General features: G+C 40.6%; 1 protein-coding gene across 2 annotated transcripts; it reads right to left on the bottom strand.

The window, feature by feature from the left end:
* Positions 1-5623: 5623 nt before the first annotated feature.
* On the bottom strand, positions 5624-23946 carry RXYLT1 (ribitol xylosyltransferase 1). Of its 2 annotated transcripts, XM_089674134.1 has the most exons (8): positions 23643-23946; positions 21340-21498; positions 19000-19369; positions 13696-13869; positions 12572-12674; positions 11268-11582; positions 10608-10778; positions 5624-6156 (listed from the first exon to the last, which is right to left on the bottom strand). In XM_089674134.1, the coding sequence occupies exons 3-8, from the start codon at positions 19142-19144 to the stop codon at positions 5742-5744; spliced, it is 1323 nt and encodes a 440-aa protein (XP_089530260.1). In that variant the 5' UTR covers positions 19145-19369; positions 21340-21498; positions 23643-23946; the 3' UTR covers positions 5624-5741. The 2 variants fall into 2 exon arrangements, with proteins under 2 accessions (XP_089530260.1, XP_089530259.1); XM_089674133.1 differs by lacking the exon at positions 21340-21498.
* Positions 23947-24512: the final 566 nt, after the last annotated feature.

The following is a 24512-nucleotide window of genomic DNA, read 5'->3' as shown; positions in this document are numbered from 1 at the left end:
CCAAGGTGAAAGGGAAGATAGTATGCATGTTTAAAGTAAACGCATTTCCAAATGGCAGCCCCTCCCAGATTTAAAGTGGAGTTCCAGCTGGAAAAAAAAAAAATAAAGGTCAGCAGCTACAAAAACTGTAGCTGCTGCCTTTTAAAATACAGCCACTTACCTGTCCCTCGGTCTAACAGTGTCCTCACCACCGCTGGTTTCACCGCCCTTCTTCTCTCCCTGGTGCCAGCATCTTCAGTGTGGGAACCCGGCTGTGACAGCCGGGTCCCCACTGCGCATGCGTGAGAAACACTGCGCTTTGTGAATGGCCCCATAGTCTTCTGTCCCAGAAGACTATGGGGAGGGAGGGGGGAGGACAACTTCCGCTTCCGATCACCTTAGGTGGGTACCTGTCAAATTTGGATACCTGCTTCCCCCCGCTCCCCAAATGTGCCAATCCTAAAGGGGGGGGGGGGGTGGGGAAAAAAGGCTTAAAGCGGAACTTCCTCTTTTGGGTGGAGCTTCAATTTAATTGACAGACCAAGTGGATTTTGTTTCAGGCAGGGAAGCTATGGACAATTCTACTAGAACCTTATTATTATCTCACTTTGCAAAAATGAATAATATTGGTTTATTACTGACAACAGACACAAGAATTTGACTGCTTAGACTAGTCATTTTGCCTAAAAACTTTGCAGTATATAGGTCTGGGCCCTAAAATACTCACCTGGATAATGTCTTTATATGACATCCATCTGCCATTCTTAAAATGAATGGCTCACACTCACCTGACTTATTAGCAGTGCTAGACAAGGGTGTCCGTTGCCTCCTTATGAATTTAAAATATTATTTCTAGCTGTTATTAGCCACAGTTAAAATAAATCAGAACATAAAGGGTATAAAGGTTGACCCAAAGAAGGATTCCACATTTGCGGATGTTATCCTGTATATGAGCACCCCTGAAATGTCTCTTTCCTCTCTCCTGCAGAAATTTATTTTAGCCTTCTTTCAAATTTTAATCTGAGGTTCCTAATTTTGGCTTGACTTATGCTTGGTTCACACTAGTGTGGGTGGAAGCCATTGCAGGACCCGCACTTCATCCCGCAGCTGCAACCAAACATACACAAACCGCTGGACCCGTGGACAGGTGCCATTAATCTTAATGGCATGCCATCCGCGCTGGGAACCACCTTGTAGTGCAGTTCCCATTGCAGGCTACAATTTCTGGAAACATGCAGGTACCTTTACCTGCGTTTTGTGAGGCACAGCAGCCCATTCAAATGAATGGGCTGCTGTGCCATGGCCCACAAAACAGTCTTTGTGTGTACTGAGCCCCAGTCCAGTGCATCCCACTTTTGTTCTCTAGTCCTATTTCTATGGAAGGAAAACTCACTTAAAATTATTGTAAAGGCAATTTTCTTAACTTAATGCATTCTCTGCATTAAAGTGTAAATGCTTTTTTTTTTCCTAATTGCACAAAGCAGTCTCGAACCTCTTCTCGGGGCCCCCACCAATGCTCCTGGCTCCTCCTTTCCAGCGAGGCCCCCCCCCCCATAGAAAGCCTCTTTCTATGGGGGCACTCGTACAGGCTCACTATCTGAACTCAGCCGCACCTCGCTCCTTTGTCAGTATTTGATTGACAGCAGGGGGAGGCATTGGCTGCTGCTACTCTCAATCACAGCCAGTAAGGAGGGAGCAAGAGGCGAGACTAAGTCTTGCTCTGTGTGTCAATGAACAGAGAGAGAGAGCAGGTCTTGGGAGTGACTTGCTATAGTGGCACTTGGCGGGAAGGAGCCAGGAGCACAGGCAGGGGACTCGAGAAAAGGATTGGGGATGCGCTGTACTAAACCATGGCACAGAGCAAGTAAGTATACCATGTATGCGATTTTAATTTAAAAATAAAATTATTGAGCATTTACAATAACTTTAAGTATCATGGGATTCAACTAACATGTGACCCATCCAATCTCTATACCTATAACTTCCAACCTTGGATTTGGAAAGGTGGCATTTTCCTAGCATTTGACTAGATATTGTTATAGTCAAGATGAATCTTCTACCACTGCTTTCTTCCCCCTTTTTCAAACACTGCCAATCCCCCTACACAGAGATGGAACCAAGTTGACTTTATAAGAAGTCTCCCAAAACCATTACGTTCAATGTAGGATTTATATACTATAGAAAAGTTATCGGTCAGTTATAAAGACCCTACTCAGTGCATCTCATTGCTGTATAAACTTCTATATGCTCTTAATTATATGGGACCCTTACCTTGCATTGTCAAATGGGAGGGAGAATTAGAGTAATTCTTGTCATCAAATGAAACAAGCAATATATTAGGATTAGTTCGCTCATCTTCAGTAAGTTCTTCCACTGCAGAGGAGTTATTCTAAATGGTTATCCAAGTGGTGTTATACCCTGTTGCATTTCAACAAAGCAAACTGACAACTATATTGGAGATTTATTATATGGGATATTGTCCCATATATGGTGGTACTGTTGCATATATACTGAAGGCAAAAGTTACCCTCTCCCCTTCAACCTGTGGGTGGTCTTGTTCCATAAAACCAAATTCTCAATTTCAAAATCAAAAAAGAAAAAAAAAACAATGCTACCTCACTTACCAAATGCAGCTAAAGTTTTAATACCAAAACATTGTTAGAAATCACCAGACCACTTCTAGTGAGTGAATGGCTGTCAAGGGTGTCCAAAAAGTGCTTTATGGAGAATTGCTATGCAAAATGACTTCTAAATATTTCACTTCATCAGGGCAGGCTGAATGAATTATAAAAACTCAGATACCTACAGTGATCAGATAACCTGTGTACCTGCTCATGGTATTATCAGTGCATGATGTTATACTGCATTGCATTCTTCAAAGGCATGTTGTACAAGTGTGAAAAAAACATTTAATATAAAAACTTAGTTAAAAAAATAATTTTGCAAACTAAGTAACAGGAAAACCACTGGAGCATATTGATATCCATCACATTCAGTGTTGTAAGTGGCCATTTACCAGGCTTGAGCACTGTCACAGATAAAGTCCCCAACCTCACCTTAGCTTCAACCAAGAACTTGGAGGCACTTGCAGGTGTCTGGGGTGGGGGGCAGAGTGAATGCAATCCAGCAAATCTTTTACTTCACCCTCAAAATAAATTTTTCTTTTATCCACTTCCCATCCATAGGATGTATCCCTACCTGCACCCATGATCTTGGCATCAAAAGAGCAGCTCTATGGACTCTAGATAAATTTTACAGGGCACAAAAAGCCCCTTTCCTCCTGCCGCCATCCCTCTGCTCTCCTATTAAATAGGGAACCCAGGACTGCTACACTCAGTTGGGCCAACTGCAGACAAAGGAGAAGGAGAACTAATACCTTTCACTCCTCTGTGACGAATGAAGCCAGAAGCAATCTGTATTACGTCTCTTCCGATTTCAGTTGTTTGTTTTCCGTACCAGCCAGAAAGGCAGCCGATCAAACCAATCGTGGTTTGATCAGCTGCCTTGGAGTGAAGAATTGAAATCAGTGGTCTAAAAGACCCCAAATCTCTCCATATAGAGTATCTACCACTGCATATGCTATCAGAAGGGATGTTGTTCAATCCTTGTGACAGCAGTAAAGTTGAATAAAAAAAAAAAAAAAAAAAAAAATTTAAATAAAATAAATATTAAAATTAGAAAAAAAATTGAATGCACCCCCATATGCTCATGCACAAATGTAACCAAGCATGTAGGTCACACGTGTATATGTAAATGGTAATTGCACCATACCATGTGAGGTAGCAGCGTGAATGTCAGAATGAGAGCAATAATTCTGGCACCAGAGCTCACATTAAACTCTAAAGTGGTAACCTGTAAAGGCTTTTAAAATGTCCCCTATGAAGATTTTTTTTTTTAGGTAGAGAAGTTTGTCACCAGTAATTTACCAAAACATTGGGTATCAAATTGTTTCTGTGCATTAAAATGCGTTTAAGTGATTTTTTTTTTCCTTAAAAAATTGCATTTAATTTTCTAGCAAAAAAAAAAAAAATGCTGATTTTACTAGTATGTGAAAAATGTCAGATCTGGCCCAGACTGGAAATTGTTAAAATGTAATGGTTCATAACAGCAGCAGTAATCTGTTGTACTACAGAACAGCTTTCAGGAACAGATACACACCAGGCAACACACTGGACTAGTCTGTATCAACAAAACCATGTGTAAATAATTTAGGTATAAGAGAAGAAACGAACACAACACACGGTAAAATATTGTAAATTCTTCCTTTTCACACAAAAAGTAATTTTACAGCGTGGATACCTTTAATATTTTAACCACCTTAATACCACAGCATTGTAAAAAAAAATGTTTAATCTTTTGAATGCCTAGAATCCAAGCAACCATTAAGCAGGCCAAAATTAAATCAGCCAATTGGAGTGACTCAAGCACATGTGACTGCATGTGTAAACAGCACTATGGAGCAGCCATCCCTCCCCTCTCCTCTTCGATTGTGTCAGAGAGAAAAGCTGTGCTGCAGACATTGTATGATCGTGTTAACTGTCACCAGATGCTAGATTTAAATCTTTGCCTGCCTGCCCAGACCTTACCAGGAAAGCATGCAGCCATCACTAGTGTGCCTTCCTTGATCAGTCATCATCTGGCCCATCTAGCAATTATTTAGTCTCAGTCTGCCATTTGGGTTTTTTCAATTTTTTTTTTGTCGCTTTCTCTCATATAGTAGGAAAATAACGTATTGCTCATCAAACACCGCCAAAAGAAAGCATTGTCTCAAAAATGATATAAAAAATTCATTTGGGTACATTAATCACATGACCAAGTAATTGTTAAACTATCACAGCACTGACAAATGGCCTGGTAATGACAGGATATATAAGGGTTGGTCCTCAAGTGGTTAACATACATCAGCCATTTTACAATGCACAAGTATTTAATAGTTTAATGCCATTTACATCTTCAAAACTTTCCAGAGGTATGTTAAAAATGTATAAAATAACCACATTCACCTGATCCCAGCTGCAATCCTAGGTTTATAGCAAGATTAGAGTGATTCTAAACCCGGATCCTGCATTCACTATATCTGGTCTCCCACAGTACACAGAACATGGAAATGCAATTATTTTAGTAAATATAAACTGCCGAATACCTTTTCTCATCAGCAGTTAGAGCAGTCCTGTGACTTCAGCTGAGCACTGGTTAAAGCTTGTAGGAGGAGTTTTCTTTCTGATCTAGGAGGATATAAAACCCCTGACCTCTATCTGGACAGTGCAGATCACATGAACTCTTCCAAAAAAAACAAAACAAAAACAAAAAAAACAAAAACAACAGAAAGAACCTCTAGCAATACACACTAAACTGAGCATGTGCAGAAGGGCTATGGGTTCAGTCTGTTTTATCAGATGATAAGACGTGAACATTTGAACAAGAGGAGGGGCAGAGAAGAAAGTATCAAACCAGCCTTTCTACACAATGCAGAGGATTAACCCCTTAGGTTCCACAGTGAGTATAACAAGCATGCTTTACTGCATATACAGACTGATTTTACAGTTGTGGGTTTAGTAACACTTTGAGAAATGTGTTTGAAGTTTAAACGCACAGAACCAATAGCACTGTAAACTAGCATTGAAATAACACACTGAATACATGATGGCAATTTTTTTTTCTTTAAGGATTCTGAAATAAACCACTAGAGAGTGGCAGCACAAGTACAATGACCAACATAAACATAATACAAAGTCAAGTTATCCTTTTAGACAAATAATCCTTCACGTATCACTATGCAGAAAAGTCTTCTCAAGAGTTTCAATAAACTTCCGCTGCAGTTTTAATTTAAATTGTCTGTACCATTCTAGAATTTGTTTCCTCCTCTGGATTTTCTCTTGTAAACTCATATTCTTTTCTTTATATATAATACTGGGAAGCTCTTTCCAAGACTTTACGAAAATAAAAGGTGCTCCAGATAACTTCAGTAACCGCAAAGGAGCACTGTTGTACACCGAAGAGTTTCCACAATTCCCGGGTGTCATCACATCTTCTACTACAGGAACAGAGCCATAAGAGCAAGCCTCATAAATTCTATAGCACTCTGTGTTTATTCCTACTGGGCTTAGTGTAAGGTCACTTTGTAGCAGTGCATCATTGTAACTTTTAAAACTTTCATTTGTCTCCTGTGGCTGCCACCTGTTACAAAACAAATACAAATGTTCAAGCCGTATACTCATGTAAAATGCAGCTACAACATATTTCATCCACTGCCAACTGCAGGGAAAATAACAATGTATTAAAAGAGCAAGTTTGCTTTGAAGACATCTTTCGCATTAAACCATCATACTCAAAACAGTTTGATCTGAGTTATGCTGTCCATTGGTGTTCAGATGTAATCGCACATGGAGCAATTACCTGTGGTTAGGGACACTTGATTGCTTCTGAATGTAAAAACACTGCGTACAGGGGCAATCTGTCCCTAACTGCAGGTATTTGTTCCAAATATGACTACATGCAAACACCCAGCAAGTGTGCCTTTTGTCAGCCTGGCATTGTTTAAATGGGCTGAACATCTGCCAGCACCTGTAAATCCAGCCACAGGAAACTGCTAGATTCTTACTGCAGCTGGAGGCCTTGGGACTTTCTCTACAGTAGTTTTCATTTCTGCCGTCATTGTGTTAAATAAATAAGGTGATGTCAGGGAAACTAGAGTCTGAGGTTGATCAACAGCTGAAACTTTTAGTAGGGATAAGGTGGATTTCCTTGTCAGTCCAACTGTACCTATAGAATGCGGTAGGTCTACAAAAAACATTTTTCGGTAAAAGATATAGATTACAAGTTTTCATAACAATTGCCAAAAAAGGACTTGCCATAAAAGACAGTTTATTGTGCCAACCTGACAACTTAATAAAACATTTAACCTTTTTCGCTTCCACTGACATGAGGGTTATAGAAGAACAGAACCATTGCAGCTAGCCAGGTTAGTATCCCCTGCGTCATCTGCATTGCCCACTGCAATGAACTTGTATCAGAAGTGTAATCCTGGCTCTGCTAATTTAAAATAACTATGATGAGTACCTGACAAACCACTGATGCTGGCATTTGAAATGGGATAGCCCTCAGCCCCCCACCCCAGTAGAGAAGCTCCAGTGACGGGCAGGGTGGCTTTGGACAGCAGGAAAGATCCTTCAAGATAGTGGAGAATCTGTAAATATGCATGTAATTATTTAATATTCATTTTTCTGTGTTGAATGAACACCACGGTGTTCAGTGCTGATCGCCCCTGTTTTCATTCACACATGAAAAGATAGTTAACATGAATGCCCATGTTCGTTTGTGACTACTCAGTCAGCTCTCTGCACAGAGCACTTCCTGTTCACTGATAGTGAATGCAGCTGTGGGTCAATCTACCTAACGGGGCATAGGCAGCAATAACAAGCCCAACAAGTGTTTTATTCCCTCTCAACTCCAACACTGAAAAAATGTTTTGCCATTAGTTAGTTGCCAGTAAAGGTATATTTTACCCTATACTAGCAGCAACCAGTGCTTTAAAGGGGTCATGACACTAAGCCAGGAGGTGTGGCTACCAATCTCTCCACATCTGATTGGCTGCATAGTGCTAACATCATTGGGAGCCTCTCCTACAGGCTTCTGATCATCAGTAGTTGATTATAAGCTCTCAGTAACAGCTTGGTCCTGGTTCTAGAAGTGCTGATGAAGTGTCCCAGAACAAGACAGCAATGCATATATGCGGCAGCAGGGCTTAAAGCGATTCTAAAGGATACATTTGTAATAATAAACATGACATACTTACCTGATCTGTGCAATGATTTTGCACAGAACAGCCCTGATCCTCCTCTTCTCCGGTCCCCTGCTGTCACACCTGGCTCCCCCCTCTGCCAAGTGCCTCCACAGCAAGCAGCTTGCTATGGGGGCACTTGATCAATCCCTCCCCCAGTTCCTTCCTACAGGCTGCGACTCTCGCTGCTGCCTCTCTCTCTTTTTTTTTTTTTTAATAAATATTTAACTTCATATACAAGTCATTTCAACATCTCTATTAAAACATTTATCAAAAACATATTTAATTTATTCCTATATATATGACCTTCTTTTCTTACCATCCCCCCCTCCCATGCCCCCCCCCCCTCCCTCTCCCCATCCCCTCCTTCCCTTACCCTCCCACACTCCATGTTCTCTCTTCTCTCATTTACACCATATAATTCTGTTGTTCCTGAATCCAATTCTAAACCGACTACCAGGAGCATAATCACTTCATCTATTTCACCATTTCTTTATATTTTCCCCATCCTTTCCATTTTTTTTTTATAGACCTCGAGCTTGTCCTCGTGCATATAATACAATCTTTCTGTCCCAGATATCTGAATTACTCTGCCCTTCCAGTCTTCCTCAGTTGGCACTTCTCTTTTCTTCCAGTACCTAGGTATTAGGCTTTTTGCTGCGGTTAAGTAGTACCATATCCCTGAACTCTTATAAGCTTTCACTGGGAGTTCTGAGATATGGAGGAGGCATAATTCTGGATCTAATCCTATATTGATTTTAGTAATCTTCCTTATCAAGTGAACTATCCTTCGTCAAAACACCTGTACTTCTGCACACTCCCACCAAATATGATACCACGTGCCCACCTCTCCACAACCTCTCCAACACATCTGTGAAATTTCTCTATTCATCTTGTGCTCCAGGTAAGGGGGTGATGTGCCATCTATTCAAACATTTATAATTTATTTCCACTTCCCTCATACTAATATTTTCGTGAATTAATGTGAACATCTTCTTCTCCTCCTCCTCTATTTTTCTTCCCAAATCTCTTTCCCATTTCACTATGTGCATTAATTTTGTGTCTATGTCAAGTTCCATTAGTATCTTGTGTATTTTTGCCATTCCGTGTCTACCATTTCCCCGTGACTCCAAAATTCTCTCAAATGGATTCCAGTTTTTTCTAGTTCTTATAGGCTTTGGGAGGCTATCAAAAAAATTCTTCAGTTGGTAATATCTTAATCTATCCATCTTATTAAAGACTTCACCCTTTCTTTCCTCCATATTCTTATATGACCCAATTTCCTCTCCTACCATTATATCTCTCAATTGCGCCTCCTGTTTTATAATCCATTTCCCTGCTATAGTATTTTTACCTGGGATAAAATATTTTGTGTTCCTAAGTGGTATTAATTGTGAATTAAAAACCCACCCCTTTTGTCTGTGTAATAAATCCCATTCTTTTAAGACATTTAAAGTGTACATACTTGTGCTCTCCTCTAATTCTCTATATTGTGCCGGTACCCATATACTATTACCCAAACTTATTCCACTCAGTGCTTTCTCAATTTTCACCCAACTTTTCTCAGGATTATGAATCCAGTCGAAGATTCTTGCAATAATCCCCGCTTTGTAATATCTCCTAAAATCCGGTAGCCCCAATCCTCCTCTTTCTTTACTTCTAGTCAACGTTTCATAACCTATTCTAGGCTTTTTATTCCTCCATATACATTTTATTATCATTTTCCTCAGTTCTTTAAAATATGCCTCTGGGAGTTTGATTGGGATCATTTGAAATTTATATAATACTTTGGGGACAATTACCATCTTTATCAAGTTTATACGACCTATCCATGATGGGTTTCCATGTCCCACTCTTCTTAACTCCTCCTTCATTTCATTTAATAACGTGATATAATTAGCTTTATATAGGTTCTTATTTGAGGCTGATAGTTTTATTCCTATATATTTTAATTCTTTGTCTCTCCAGAGGAAAGGAAATTCCTCTTGTAGTTTTTCTTTTTCGCTATTTTTGAGATTTATGTTTAAGATTTCGGTCTTTGTTGGGTTAATTTTCAGGTTCGACAGGTCTCCGTACTCCCTCAGGGCTTTCATTAAATTTGGTAGTGATGTTCTAGGATTTCCGACATAAAACATCAAATCGTCCGCATAAGCCACTACCTTATGTTCTCTATCTCCTATCTTTATTCCTTTTATGTCTATGTTCTTCCTAATCCTAGACAGTAAGGGCTTCAGTGATAGCACATATAGCAATGGAGACAATGGACACTGCCTCTGTGCTCGCTGCTGCCTCTCTGTCCAGTGAAGAGAGAGAGAGACGCTGCTCTTGTGAAGTGCTGGATTGAGATTGGGCTCAGGTAAGTATAAGGGGAGGTTGGTGGAAGAGCTGCACAGAGAAGGTTTTTCATCTTAATGCATGAATGTAGAAAACCTTTTACTTTTAGAACCACTTTAAGGTCCAACCACCCTGCCACCACACATATGTGAATTGCTTTCCAGCAAGGGTAAATACTTGGATGTCCATTATCTAAGCACAGATTGGCTTATATTGTAGCCTACCAGTTCTTAGATGTGATGGCTGTACCAGATTGTCTTTTTTTCAGGCTGGTTACTCCTTTCTTTGCCTTCCAGTATCATACTGTAATTTCTGTTCTAGGAGGAAAACACTTACCCTGTATGTCATCTCTAGGCCAGGTTACAGAACACTGAAACTTCTCAGCGCTATACATTTAACAAACCAAAAAGTTATATGCACTTTAATTACTGTATGTATAACCTCCACAAAGTAACATGACAACAGTTGTGTGGTAATGATTGTAAAGTAGTAAAGCATAAATTTGACAGCTTACTGATTTCTGGGCGAGATCCAACAAAGCTGCTCAAGTCCTTCTTTCTTTATAACCTCCATAAGAACCTCCCTGGATGAGTTGCTGTATACAGTTCCCAGGAAGTTGCACAAGTATGGCCGTGAATCATGCACCAATGACCAGGTTGGATCAACAACTGGAAAATTTCGATACCTGTAAAATGTTGATATGGTATAAAGTTAGGACTTGAGCAATTCAGAAACAGAAGGCAAAACATACATCATAAAACAATTGTAAGCAGAGTATACTGAAAAGTAAGTTATTTGCATACCTTGTTAGGATGTTTTTGGTTTAGCAACAGTCAAGCACTTCATATTTATAGCTTGCTTCTATATTAGGAACATCAGGCAATACGGTACGTGTGTTTCCTTTTCACCATAAAGGTGATGGGAAACTGCTATGAGCCTTCAATTCACTTTCCAGTATGTAAAATGGATATACATTTGGCTTTGGAGTATAAGCTATGAGTTGTGAGATTGGGATAACCTCATCAAAAAAACCTACCTTTTTCTTGATATGGTGCAACATTAAGCAGCTGGCATGTGCATTAACATAACTTTTTTTTTTTTTTAGTGAACCTACAGCTTCTGTCCTATCCTTACACATTCAAACTAATTTATCAAATAGCATTGACATACTTACGTAGCAATTCCTAGTGGCCACTGAAAAATACTCTCTTCATTAATCCAAGTGCTGTCATAGACAATAAATAATATTTCCACAAACCCTCCATTCTTCTTCAAATATGGAAGGATCCAGTCATTATTGCACTGTTCATTTCCTAGCATAACAACAGCTACATGGTGGAGCTTGTGGTTTTCAACCAATGTCTGTACGTACTGCAGCCACTGAACAGCGAAAGAAATCTTCACTTCCTCTCTGCCATTCAGAACAAGAACAACATTCACCATTTCCACTGAGAAATATCCCGGAGCAACTGCAGACCCAGTGATAAAGCTTCCCAAAAAAACAAAAATAAAATCCAGTTACAAAAATATTGCAAAATTAATATACCACATTCTTAATTTATCCATAGGAGATTGTAATGTCATGAACACAAAACATAAATAAGGGCTCCTACGTTCATTAGACAAGGAGACTTTTTTATTTACTTTATCTGCTAAACTGGCTACATGAGCATTTCAGATATATAGATTGGACAGTAGGGATAGGATTATTTTATATTCCCTTTCTGCTTTTCCTACAACTACCATCAGCTTCAGTTTCCATTGTTTTAAGAAGTGTTTCAAGCGGTATTAAACAAAAAAAATAACTAAAAAGAATTATTATATTGCAGCTTACCAATTCTTAGATGTTGTGGCTGCATCAGTATTGCTTGTTTGTTTTAGACATTTTTGTCTTTATGTTTCACCAGTTGATCTGGCCAGTAATTCTGTTATTTTTCAACTTCCTTTAACAGACCAAGCTGTCCAGCAAAAACGGAAGTTAGAGGGTTGAAACAAACCAGTTAACACGGATAGGGGTGCTTACAATGGTCAGCTTTTATTCATCTATGTTAAAATCTTTATCACACTGTCAAACACGTTGCATAACCAAGTCTCAGGTTTGGGAATTTTTCACCTTTCGCAGTCAGGGATTTCTATACTTATGAGGTTCTTGCACCTGAGTCTATTTTCCAAGTCTCCCACTTTAATATTGCATGTGTTTGATTTGGATCTTAACAGTTCATTCACTGAGCTCCTGAGAGCGACCCATTCTTTCACAAATGTTTGTAGAAGCTGTCTGCATGCCTAGGTGCTTGATTTTATACACCTGAGACCATGGAGGTGATTGGAACACCTGAATCCAATGATTTGGAGGGGTGTTGTCCCTATACTTTTGACAATCGTGTGTGTGTGATGTAAATATATAAATACACACACTTTTTTTTTTTTAACAGGTGTCACAAAAATTCAGATATAAATTAATAGTTTGACATTGTGTACCTGAATTCCGTTGTTCCTGTCCTTAGTTTGCCTTCCCTCCACTGAGCATTAATATCAGTGGGTTCAAGTGGTCCTTCGAAAACATGCTGCCACAAGTAATGTCCTACAAAGAACAGAATACATGGTAACTAATTATTTTATCACATTGTATTCTCTGCCATACTATTATATTGCTGTACCCATACTAAAGCCCATACTGGAAATCCACAAGATAAATAGCAGAATAACAGGCACCATAATATTGACTGTGTTGAGCCAAGCAGCATTGTCATACAGAAGGTCTATAGCCTTGTGGAAGATATATCCCTGGAAACTTCTAACTTAAAAAGGATAAATTCACAAAAATGCTGTTTTTTTTGCAGGTAAAAGCAAATCTCAGGCTCCTGCAGACTGTCAATGTAGCTGTTTCTCTGTACCTCTGATATGGGCGGCAGTTACACCAGTTCAATGAGCTATGAGGATGCTCACTAGCGCCCTCGTAGTTCATTGTGAACTACAAGCCATCATCCTCAAAGGCTGTCAAGTACTGGTAGTCTATTCATTCACAGAACTCTGAACAAATGACATGGCTGTGTGTAAGCGGAACCCCGCACAGCCTCGCTCTTTTCAAATTGAGACAACGGCTGTGGGGGAAAGATCTGCTAGCATTAGTAAATAGATAGGAAAGCATTACATATTTACTTATATAATTGTTTTTTTTTTTAACACTTCTGTAAACCTTGTTTTCCATGCCTAGGCAAATAATGTCATACATCCCACAAGTCTTCATGTGAGGAGGAGGGGTTCTCTCAGCTAAGCACACCTTCCTGCCTGTATGTCTGAGCTAAGGGCAGATGGATTCCAGGAAGTAAATGCTACATGAATCATCTGCCTTTCCTCAAGATGGCCACAGCCAGAAATGCTAGAGGGTGTTTTTCAAAGTGATTTATCAGCAAAATAAAGCTTGTAGACATGGATGGATGAGTTTTCTTTGAATATTAAAAATGAATTAAATAGCGTTTTTGATTTGTGGTGCTTAGATGCAATGTAGTCCCGCTTTAAGTCTATGCAAGCACAAACGTCCAGATACAGCTTCTTGAAACTTATTTTCCACTTTGGAGCATATTTTGATAGATCTCACCCACCGATAGCAGCCTTGCTCCATATCTGTACTTGGAGCTTAGCAGGTTTTTGTTGGGATCCATGGTTTAATAAGCTTTTCCATTTATCTTTTGCTTTCTGCACATTGGGAGCTTTGTTGTTGCTCTTTTCACTTTCTTCCCAAGGATTCCACTGATCATTATTCAAGTAGAGGGAGCCTAGAATAGACAGAAAATTCCCAATTAGACTTATTGGTAATGGTTTTCTATGAGTTTTCCAGAACAGCAACCTGAGAAAGGATTGGATCCTCCCTCTAGAGGAAACACAAGGGAACAGTGAAAGGACCCTTCCCACCCCCTAGTCCCTAGTTGAGATACAGAAGACTATCTCCAGTAATGCAAAAGGAAAACATTACACAACAATCACCTGACAAATAGGGTGGAAAGTAGGATTACTCTCCTGGAAGACTCCTGGAAAAAAAAAAAAAAAAAGTTTGCAGTAGATCTGCCTGGGAATTTACCCAACTGACTTCAATGACAGAAACAAGTAAATCACAAGAATATCTTAGGACCGTTGCCTACAGAACCAATACGACAGGTAGTTGTGAGAGTGCCTTCATCCTATAGCGCTTAATGAAGGTATCTCGGTTAGACTAAAATGACTACTTTGCAGATTCCACTAAAGCTCCTGTTTTCTCTGACCAAAATGTGGCCAAAGATCTGGCTGAATGTGCTTTTAATAAAAGGGAGGTACTTGTGAACCTTCTGTTCAATAAACTATGAAAATAGCTTGCCTAATCCATCTAGCAATTGTTGCCTTGGAAGCCTGCTACCCCTCTTTTGGTCCGCTAAAAAGATGACTAGCTTTTCCAAAATCTCTGGTAGCCTCTAGGTTGCAGAGTACACATCTTCGAACATCTAAAGAGTGGAAAGCTCTCGTCTCATGGATCCTTGGAATCAGTACAGAAGAAGGAATAATCTCCTGAGATCTAGGAAATACTGTAGCTACTTTTGGTAAGTACATTGGGTCTGGTCTCAATAAACCTCCATCTGGAAAAATGGTAAAATGCGGCTCTTTGATAAATTAAGAATGCAAGTCCCCAACTCTCCTAGTGGTAGCGATAGTCAGGAGAAAGGTCTTCTTAGCCTAGGTTCACATATTTATGCGACGTGGTATATCGCATGTGATTAGCACAGGAACCGAACCGCATTCCTATGCAAATCACATGCGATTTGTGTGCGGTGCGATTGGAGTCATACATTTTGTATGGCTCTAATCGCACCGAACCCGCATCAAAAAAGGTGCATTACTCTTTTTTGGGTCCGCACTAGAATCGGATCACATGGGTATTCACACCTATGCGATCCGATTCTGCACATCGCACCGGGTTTTGCGGACCACTTTTGGGGTGTTGTTAACTTAACATACACACCCGCAGCAGTTTGCATGAACGGGGTGCGATTCTGATGCAATGAGGAATTCTGACAGAAAACCAGGGCTTAAAGTGTAACTTCACTCTCTCAATCAACATTGACTATTTTAATCCTTATGCTGCTAGCATTAGTAAATAGACCACAATGTATATCATATTTACTTGTTTTAAACAGGTTTTTACACTTCTTCCGTTCCTTCCTGGTTTCCATGCCTAGGCAAATGATGTCATACATCCCAGTAATCTTCGGGGGGGGGGGGGGCTTGGGGGAGTTCTCAGCTCAGCCTATGTCTGAGCTAAAGGCAGAGGGATTCCAGGAAGTAAATGATACATTAATCATCTGCCCTTACTCAAAATAACTATGACCTGAAATGCCAGAGGGTGTTTTCCAAAATTATTTCTCCACAAAATAAAGCATGGAGACATGGATGGATGGGGGAGTTTGCTTTGATATTAAAAATTAATTAAATAGCATTGTTTGGTTTGAGGTGCTCAGATACAGTGCAGTTCCACTTTAAGCATCAACAATTACTTTGAAGTTAGATGGAAGCACCTTCAGAAGGCCAAATATCAATCCTTTAGGGACTTTGGACAAATTTCATGCTGGAACAATATTTTGCTGAAGGAATGACCTGTTATCTGGGTATTTTTTCAGCTTAAAGTAAAGAAGGATACATAAGGCAATTCCCTGCTCTACTACATCTTAAGGAAAGTCCAAGATAAGCCCAGAACAGAGGGAGAAGAAATCTCACTCCTACTGCACAATGCCGAAAAAATCTTTCCCAAGCTTTGCATAAATTTTCCTGGTAACAACCTTATAGCTCAAGTGAGTGTCAGAACTTCCTTTGTGTTTCAGGAACTCCCTTTTAAGATCCAGGCCCTCAACTGGAAAAAAAATTTGAGGTGCCCAGCAGGTCCCTGGAGAAATTGGTCTCGTTAGTAGAGGCCAAGGAGGTTGTGACAACATACTCAGGTTTGAAAACCATACTCTCTGGGCCACGGGGGGGGGGGGGAACCAATCAGAATCAGTCTGAATCCTGACAGACTCAGTTTATGTAGGACTCGACGGATAAGATCGAGGAGGTGAAATGCATATCCCAGTTTTAAAAGGGAGGGAATGAGGGAAGGGAAAATAACAGATATGCTGATCTTGCAGTCTCCTATACATCTTGTTCTGAAGCAAGCACTTTAGTTGGATCAGTAAACTGTTCTGTGGAGTATGTAGCCTACATTAAATCTTCCAATTTGTCTAAAGAAAGTAATTGCCAGGAAAGGCAAGAATCTTCCCCTGTCTCATCTACAATCTACACTTCTTCCCTGAACCGTCCAAAGACGTCCTCTTTTCTCTGTGGGGATGGGGACTGAGATGGACCACTGCCCAAATAGGCATCCAGTCCTGAGGATGTTAAGACATGCCATCTAAACTAAGGGATAAGGGGGTGGGAGGGGCCTTTTCACAAACTCTGTTGTGTTTCCTGTAGAGGGAGCAGCAAATCATCTCTCAGGTTGCTGTTGGTGAAGACAATTACGAAAATGTTTTTTCAAAACAGGACTGTTATCTTTGCAAGCCTTCCTCAACATATCGAACAAAAAAAAAAAAAAAAAACACTAATGCAATGTTAAAGTGTATGCATAGCTAAAACTTTTTTTTTGGTTGTGGATGGAAAACAGAAGGATTTAAACCAACGCCAGCTTACTTTTTGCTGTCTGTGTACTACTGGGTAATTTTCCTCTCTCCTGTCCCAGAGGCACAAAAGCAAGTGAGAGGAAATCTTCCATAGTGAGGATAATGATCTTCCAAGACAGTTGTCACTGTAACACTGTAATGTGTCAGCATTCAAAGGACAAGTTCACCTTTGGGAACATATTACATGTTCCACCAATTTTTAGGGGTGCGTCATTCACTCACAGAGTTATGTGATTGAATGAACTACAAGTTCCGCCAACCTTTGCAGCTGTTGGCGTTGTGGTAGTTTATCGAGTCTTCCTGTAAGACTATCTGCTTATCACTGGTGCAATGCTTTCCAGGCTCAAATAAGAAAAAAAAAAAAATTAAAAATGCACATTTTGTATCAGCAAAATAAATGTGTATTTATTTTTAATGTGAACTTATTCTTTAAAGATTTTCTCTCACCTCTTGCTCTGGGGACAACTGTAAAGTTCTAGATTGCTCCTCATTTCTGCACGGTGGCAATGGTCACCAGGGCAAACAGAGGGGTGAATCTCCCCAGTGGAGATGCAGACTAACAACTAAAAAATGACAATAAATATATACAGTATCTAAAGTGTGTCTCCTCACCGTCATAATGGCTTGCCACTGGAACCTTAAATATTTTCTGGACACTGCTTTTATGAGTCTTTAGGCAGAGCAACTTTTTAGGGCTCTTTCACGCATGCAGACTCCACCAAGCAGATCTGCCTGCTCAGTAGGGGATCTGTCTGATGATCCCCGCTGAGCAGGCAGATGACAGGTCCATGCCCGCTCCACCTATGCAGAGCGGACACGGACACAGCCCGCTGGTCTGTATGGGGCAGTAAGATGTAAACAGACCACCTGTATGTTTACATCCAACTGTCATTTGATTCTCCATCCGTCGGTTTTTAGTGGATAGGATCGGATGCAGATTGCTCCATAGAGCTCTCTGTCGTGACTTCTGAAGGTTCAGCAACCAACCCTTTCTAAGACCTCTACCACCTGCTAGATGTTTGCGTCAGCTTCCTAAAGGGCAGCCTCTGAATTTGCCTCCTGCAGAGGAGTTCCACCAACCAGCACTTGACCCATAGGATCCTTCTCATGTGGACATAATGACTCACATGATAGCTGCTGTATGAAATCTTCCAAGGTATCCACCGAGAAACGTGAGGTTCTTGGAAAATCATACAGGAGCTGTCAAGATGGCAGGACCATGGATCTCATTCTTTGCAACAGAGCATATGGTTCAACCAGACTTGAAGGACTTGCGAAACTCCCATTTCAGCCTCAAGCAGCATCTTTAAAGACCTGGACCTCATCCACCAGAATGGTCAGAATCTTATTCAAGTAGGAAATGGCCAGGTCAACAGCTAGAGAACCATTTTTGTTTGTAGAATTCCTCTTCGATGGGGTACTGCTGAGTGACTTGCTTGGGAGCTGAAAACACTTTCTCTGGGTGAGCCCAATCAGCATACATAACTTCCTGAAAGTGAGGGTGCACTGGAAAAGATTTAAGATTTTTTTGGCGACCGCCAGGACCTAAATCCCGTGACCTTTAGAGAAGAGGAATCCAGAAGTGGTCATTTCAAGTTAGTGCATACTGCAACAGCTGAAAAACCCAAGGTTTATATCCAAGGCATTCCAACCAAGTGAGAACCACTGAGAGCTGATCAAACAAAGCAGAAATAGCTGCACAGAATTCCTTTCTCGACACCAAAACAAATATGGTTGTGCCCCTAAAACAGTGGATATACCAGATAAAGGCAGAGATTTTTAACTAACCTGACCCTTGAGGAAGCCACTGCAGAGCAAACTGTGCAGGGGGTCTTCCCTACCAAATTGAGAGATTTGGGAGTCCACACTCTCTTTCCCACTCAGCATCTCCAGCAGTTTTTCATTTAGTTATGTAACTACAGATTTTAGGGTGGCTATACACACTACTACATTTACCAAAACGATATTAGGAAAAACCTAAATAACCCATTCAATCTGCATCCAAACAGGCCCTTGCACTACCTAGCGGTTATAAGAGCTAAAGGAATCTGTACAAACAGATGGTAGATTGTATGGTCAGCTTTAGTCTAACAATCAAGAACATCTTGGTACTGTCGAGGTTGTAAAATACAAGCTAATCTATGCCGTTGAGCCCAGTCTGTAAATGATACTGACGCTTTATTATACTGTAGTAAGTGCAGAGCTGCTCATGCGAAAGATTGCACATACCTCTGCTGTTCTCCTTCTTGCTCACCACTCTATGAACCCGGGACATGTGCAGCGATTTGAAGAATACATTGTAGGCAGCATAGAAAGAGAAGACACAGTACAGGAAGACTATGCTATAGCACAATCTTTTTCGGGTGATTCTCATGCTGTCTTAATTGCACCCCATGATCTCCTCCTGAGTCTGCAGCAACACAACACCCCTCCTCATGTAAGAAGCGTTCTGACTGGCTTATGGGTACTTGCTTGGAGGAGATTCTTGCTGCACTTCCTGTGATGGACCGTACAGAGTGGCAGTGAGGGTGCTGCTCTGGCAATCAAGTTGGTTTTGTTCTGTAAAACACTGAAGGCCTGTTTCTTAAAGATGACATTTCTGTAGAAAATGGAAGAATCAATAAAAAAGAGAAGGGTCAGAGTGTTTTGAATGACAATAGTCACAACAGCAACAATAGCATGCAATGCCGATTTGAAATTCCTAGGGCAAGCAAATGACTAACTTTCTTGAAATGAAAGAAACATATAGGCTGTTTTACTAAAGAAGATTTTTTTCATTTAGCATAGCAAGGAAAGCAAATATGTATTCACTCCAATACCCAATTATGTACAGGGGAAATAAAAAAAAATCCTGCAGTAAAATCAATATCTTATCCCTATAAGTGCAAAGGATGCCTCTTGAATACGCAGCTAAAGTATATGTCAAAGCAGAACTTTTTTGGATGGAGTGGGGAAGGATAAGAACATGTCCGTTTATATCTGGGTTTATATTTGAGTTTTTACCTGTTATGTGGGGCTCCATTTGGGAGATTTACCCTCGCATCCTGTGTTGCCAACAATGGTTTCACCAGCAGAAAGTGAGGGAATATTTGCAACAAGGATGCATACAAAAATAAATATCTAGTAGAGATTCTAATCTTCCACTCTTCTAAAGAAAACAATTTTAAATTCGGTTTATAAGGCTGTTGGAAGGTTTTCCTTACTTCCTGTCTGGTTAAATGTCAGCAGCACAGAAAGTGTGGATAAATCTCTACTGGAGCCCTGAAAAGCAGTAAACAGGATTAACAAAATCCTCCTACACTCAAAGACTAATAAAACAAAGTTTGAGCTGGTCATACACTAAAGTATTGTACATGGCTATTATACATTAAAACATATTAAGGGTTTATGCAGGGGCTAAAAAAAAAAAAAAAAAAAAAAAAAAAAAAAGCACTTTCAGAAAGTAGGTGTATTGTTTTCTATGGGCCCATGCCCACACCAGCATAACCACCTCCAGTCCAGATTCTGACATTCATCTCCTACATGTATAAAACACACACATTTACTTTTACTAAAACTACATAGAACTCCCAAACTAATAGAATAATATATATATATATATATATATATATATATATATAAATAAAATCAAGGCTTAACAAATCCCAGGTGCCAGGTCACCATGGCGACTAGGAATTGCATTCTGGTGCCTGGGGTTTGTCAGCCGTCCACTGTCAGACCACCAGGACGCCGATTCACTGATCCAGGGATTTGAAATCCCCACATCTTAATCTCCTATCTGTACCTATCAGCGTACAGACAAGAAACATTTTAATTTGTCAGCACTATCACATCGACAGCACTGACCAATCAGAATCCATTTAGCCCATCCTGTCAGTGCTGGGAGGAGAGGAGAGAAAGCTGCAGGGATTTCAAATCCCCAGACCGGCAAAGTGGCGTCCTGATGCCCGATAGCGGGGGATCGCGGGACACTGGTACAGCGGGACCAGGGGGTCCAGTGATAAGGTCACCTTACAGATTTTAATGTGTAATCCAAGCCCGCCCACATGTCCATCCACCCTTCCTCGCAGTTCCGGACGCTGGGCAGATGATTTAAAAAACTGGCTCCTATCTTTTTTTAGCTGGCTCCTAGATTCAAAGCAAATTTGTCAAGCCCTGATATATATATTTTTAAGCAGAGGCCCTAGAGAATAAAATGGTGGATGTTGCATATTTTTTGCCACACAGTATTTGCGCAGCATGGAGGCTGTGAAGCACCCCGAGCAATTGAGAATGCAATAGCAACCAGCAAGCTGCAAGAATGCTGTATGCTTTTAAATATTGCTCAGATGGTACATGCAAACAGCGCACAGAGAGCCTTACGCAAGCTCTTGCTGCCAGCAAAAGCCTGCATAGTAGTTGCCAGAATTTCAGATGGCCATGTATATATACCCTAAGGCAGAATGGGGCCCTAGAGAAGTTAGCAGCTTTCCCCCCCTTCCATTGATAAAGATTCGCATATGCATTCAGAATCCACCGTATCTGTTATTTCTTGTACTGGCACGGCCCTATCAGGCATCAGCTGCTTACCAGTACATCCTTCCTTTTGAAATGACAGGCAGGTACACAGCTTTGACCAACTGTGCTATCCCCCTGGTTTACTGAAGGAACTTGAAGTTGTAGCTGGGCCCCATGGACATCCATCGGGCCCCCTAGGCTGCTGTTTAGGTTGTCGCTGGTTTCTGATAACTAAAAAAATGCAGCAAAGTACAATTAAACAAGAGAGGTCTTCAGCTATGATGAAAATGCATTAAACTGAATTTATTCCCTTCTGAAGAATAGTAATGCAAGAGGATATTAATACATAAATGGTACATATAAAACACATTTTCTGAAAAATATAGATTGGAACAAAAAAAGAAAAAAAAATGTTTTACAAAAAAAACTGGAACTAATTATAACTTTAACAGGGCTGTCTTAAAAGCATCATGGGCCCCTGGGCAAAGTAATGCACTGGGGCCCCTACCAGCCTGCCCCAATTTACACACCTACTCTCAGGAAATAAAGTATACATAGTTGAGGGAATTAAACATATATTTATTAGTACTTTCAATAAAACTGATTTTAAACAATAAGAAAACATGCCATAAATCAAAGACTAATCGACACAAAGGGCACCGTATGGGGGGAGGAAGGCAAAATACTGGGATCAGGATGGCACAGTACAGGTTCTGGGATGCTGCCCAGCCATCCCGGGACAGCTTAGTAAAAAGTGTGACTGTTCGGGCAAAACCAGAACAGGTGGCAAGCATGATGCAATGCAAGATTATTTTGGGGCCCCTGAGCAGTGTCCGGGGGTTCCCATGCATTAAGACAGCCCTGCTTTGTAGACTGCTTCCAACAGGTGTGAACCGCCTGTTCATCTGAGCACTCTGGCCACTAGTATAGGCTTTTCTGTGCAAGTTCCAGGCTTCAAACAAGAAGATCTAAGCCCTAAGGCTGGCCATACAGGAGCCATTTTTTTGTGTTCAGCCAGCAGGTTGCACAGAGGAAATTTATTTGAATCCCTCCAACTGCGTTTTTGCATCCTGACCATTAAAGCATTACTAAACCCAGGCCCCTGTATTCACTATATCTGGTCTCCCACAGAACATGGAAGTGCAATCATTTTAGTAGATCTAAACTGCTAAATACCTTTTCTCATCAGCAGTTAGAGCAGTCTTGTGACTTCTATCAGTGTCCAGCAAAGCACTGGTTAAAGCTTGTAGGAGGAGTTTTCTTTCTGCTCTAGGAGGATGCAGAACCCCTAACCTCTGTCTGGATAGTGCTGATCGCATGCACTCACCCAAGAAAAAAAAAACCTCTCTAGTAATACACACTAAACTGAGCATGTGCAGAATGTCTACACACAATATGTCTTTTCAGGAGATAAGAGGGGGACACAGGAAGAAGGGGAGGATCAGAAAAGTCAGGATCAAACAACCTTTTTACACAATGCAGAGAATTAAAGTGTTACTAAACCCAGGACCCTGCATTCACTATATCTGGTCTCCCACAGTACACAGAACATGGAAATGCTACTATTTTAGTAAATATAAACTGCTAAATACCTTTTCTCATCAGCAGTTAGAGACGTCTTGTGGTTTCTATCAGTGTTCAGCCATGCATTAGCTAAAGCTTTGAATCCCAATCACGGCACCACCTGCCTGGAGTTTGCATGTTCTCCTTGTGCCTGCGTGGGTTTCCTCCGGGTTCTCCGGTTTCCTCCCACCCTCCAAAGACATGCTGGTATGTTAATTGGCTCCTGTCTAAATTGGTCCTAGTATGTAAATGTATGAATGTGAGTTAGGGGCCTTAGATTGTACGCCCCTTGAGGGTTAGGGACTGATGGGAATGTACAACATATATGTAAAGTGCTGCGTAAATTGATTGAGCTATATAAGTACCTGAAATAAATAAAATAAAGCTTGTAGAAGTGTTCTCTTTCTGCTTTAGGAAAATGCAGAACCCCTGACCTCTGTCTGGACGGTGCTGATTGGCCCTGTGCTGATCACATGGACTCTCCCAAGAAGAAAAACCTCTCTAGCAATACACACCAAACTGATCATGTACAAAATGCCTATGGCTTGGTCTGTCTTATCAGAAGAGATGGTTGCTTGAAAAAAGGGGAGGAACAGAGACGAAAGGATCAAACAGCCTTTTTACACAATGCGGAGGATTAACCCCTTAGGTTCCACAGCGAGTATAATACGCATGCTTTACTGCATATACAGACTGATTTTACTGTTGTGGATTTAGTAACACTTATGACTGGCTGTATGTCCCAGCCACAAGCAAATGCAGTTTTTTCATGCCAGGCATATTTATTACCTATACAAGTCCATGTTCCTTACCTTCTCTATTGGTCCTGGTGACATACGGCGACAGAATCCCCAACACTCCAACCACTGTACAGAAAGAGACCAGCTAGTCCTGCTTCCACAGCCTGGCTATGCTGGGATACAAGTAAGCCCTCTCCCTCCGGTGTATTATACATATGGTCTCCTCGTACTAGGAGACACTCCTGCCATCCAGTCACAAACATACAAAGTCACCCCACAGCCATGTAAAAGCAAGGACGTCTCCCAGCCTAGACTGCATCTCTCTGCTCCACTCTGCTCCTGTCTGTCCTCACAGGCTCCTCCCAGCCCTTTCCGGTTGTGTCTCCGTACACACACGTACACACACGTACACCCTTTCCTCTCCACATCTCCAAAAAAAAAATCTGAGGAGAAAACAGTGATATTTCTGAAACCACAAAGTGAAAACAGTTCTAAATCAAACATGTATAATATTGCAGCTTGCCAATCATTAGATGTGGTAGCTGTATTTGTTTTATCCCCCCCCCCTTGGTTTTCACCTGATGATCTGGCCAGTAAAATCAAACTATAGACAGGAGAAATTTGGACTTTTAAGATACCTAATCAGTGACCAATTGATAGCCTCAAAACATCATGGTGCATAAAAACATACGTTTATTAATTAGTCATATAAAACCCAATTTAAAATTGTCAACATCAGAAAGGATGTTATTCTATATTTGACATAATCGCTCCTGTCTACACATTTCACAAGTGTATCCGCTTCCTCAGCACATTACCTGGAGCTGTATGGATGTACAATATACAGTATATGAAAGTTCAAACCTTGGATAAATATAAAAAGACATTAATAATACTGTCCAGACAACCAAAGAACAAAAGGTGAGAAAGAAAAAGGAAAGA

Source organism: Staurois parvus, unplaced genomic scaffold (genome assembly GCF_062004578.1).
Source record: "Staurois parvus isolate SC_StPar_1 unplaced genomic scaffold, SC_StPar_1.0 ptg000147l, whole genome shotgun sequence".
Lineage (NCBI taxonomy): Eukaryota > Metazoa > Chordata > Amphibia > Anura > Ranidae > Staurois > Staurois parvus.
The sequence above is the reverse complement of the archived record's forward strand: the minus strand, read 5'-3'. Positions and strand labels throughout refer to the sequence as shown.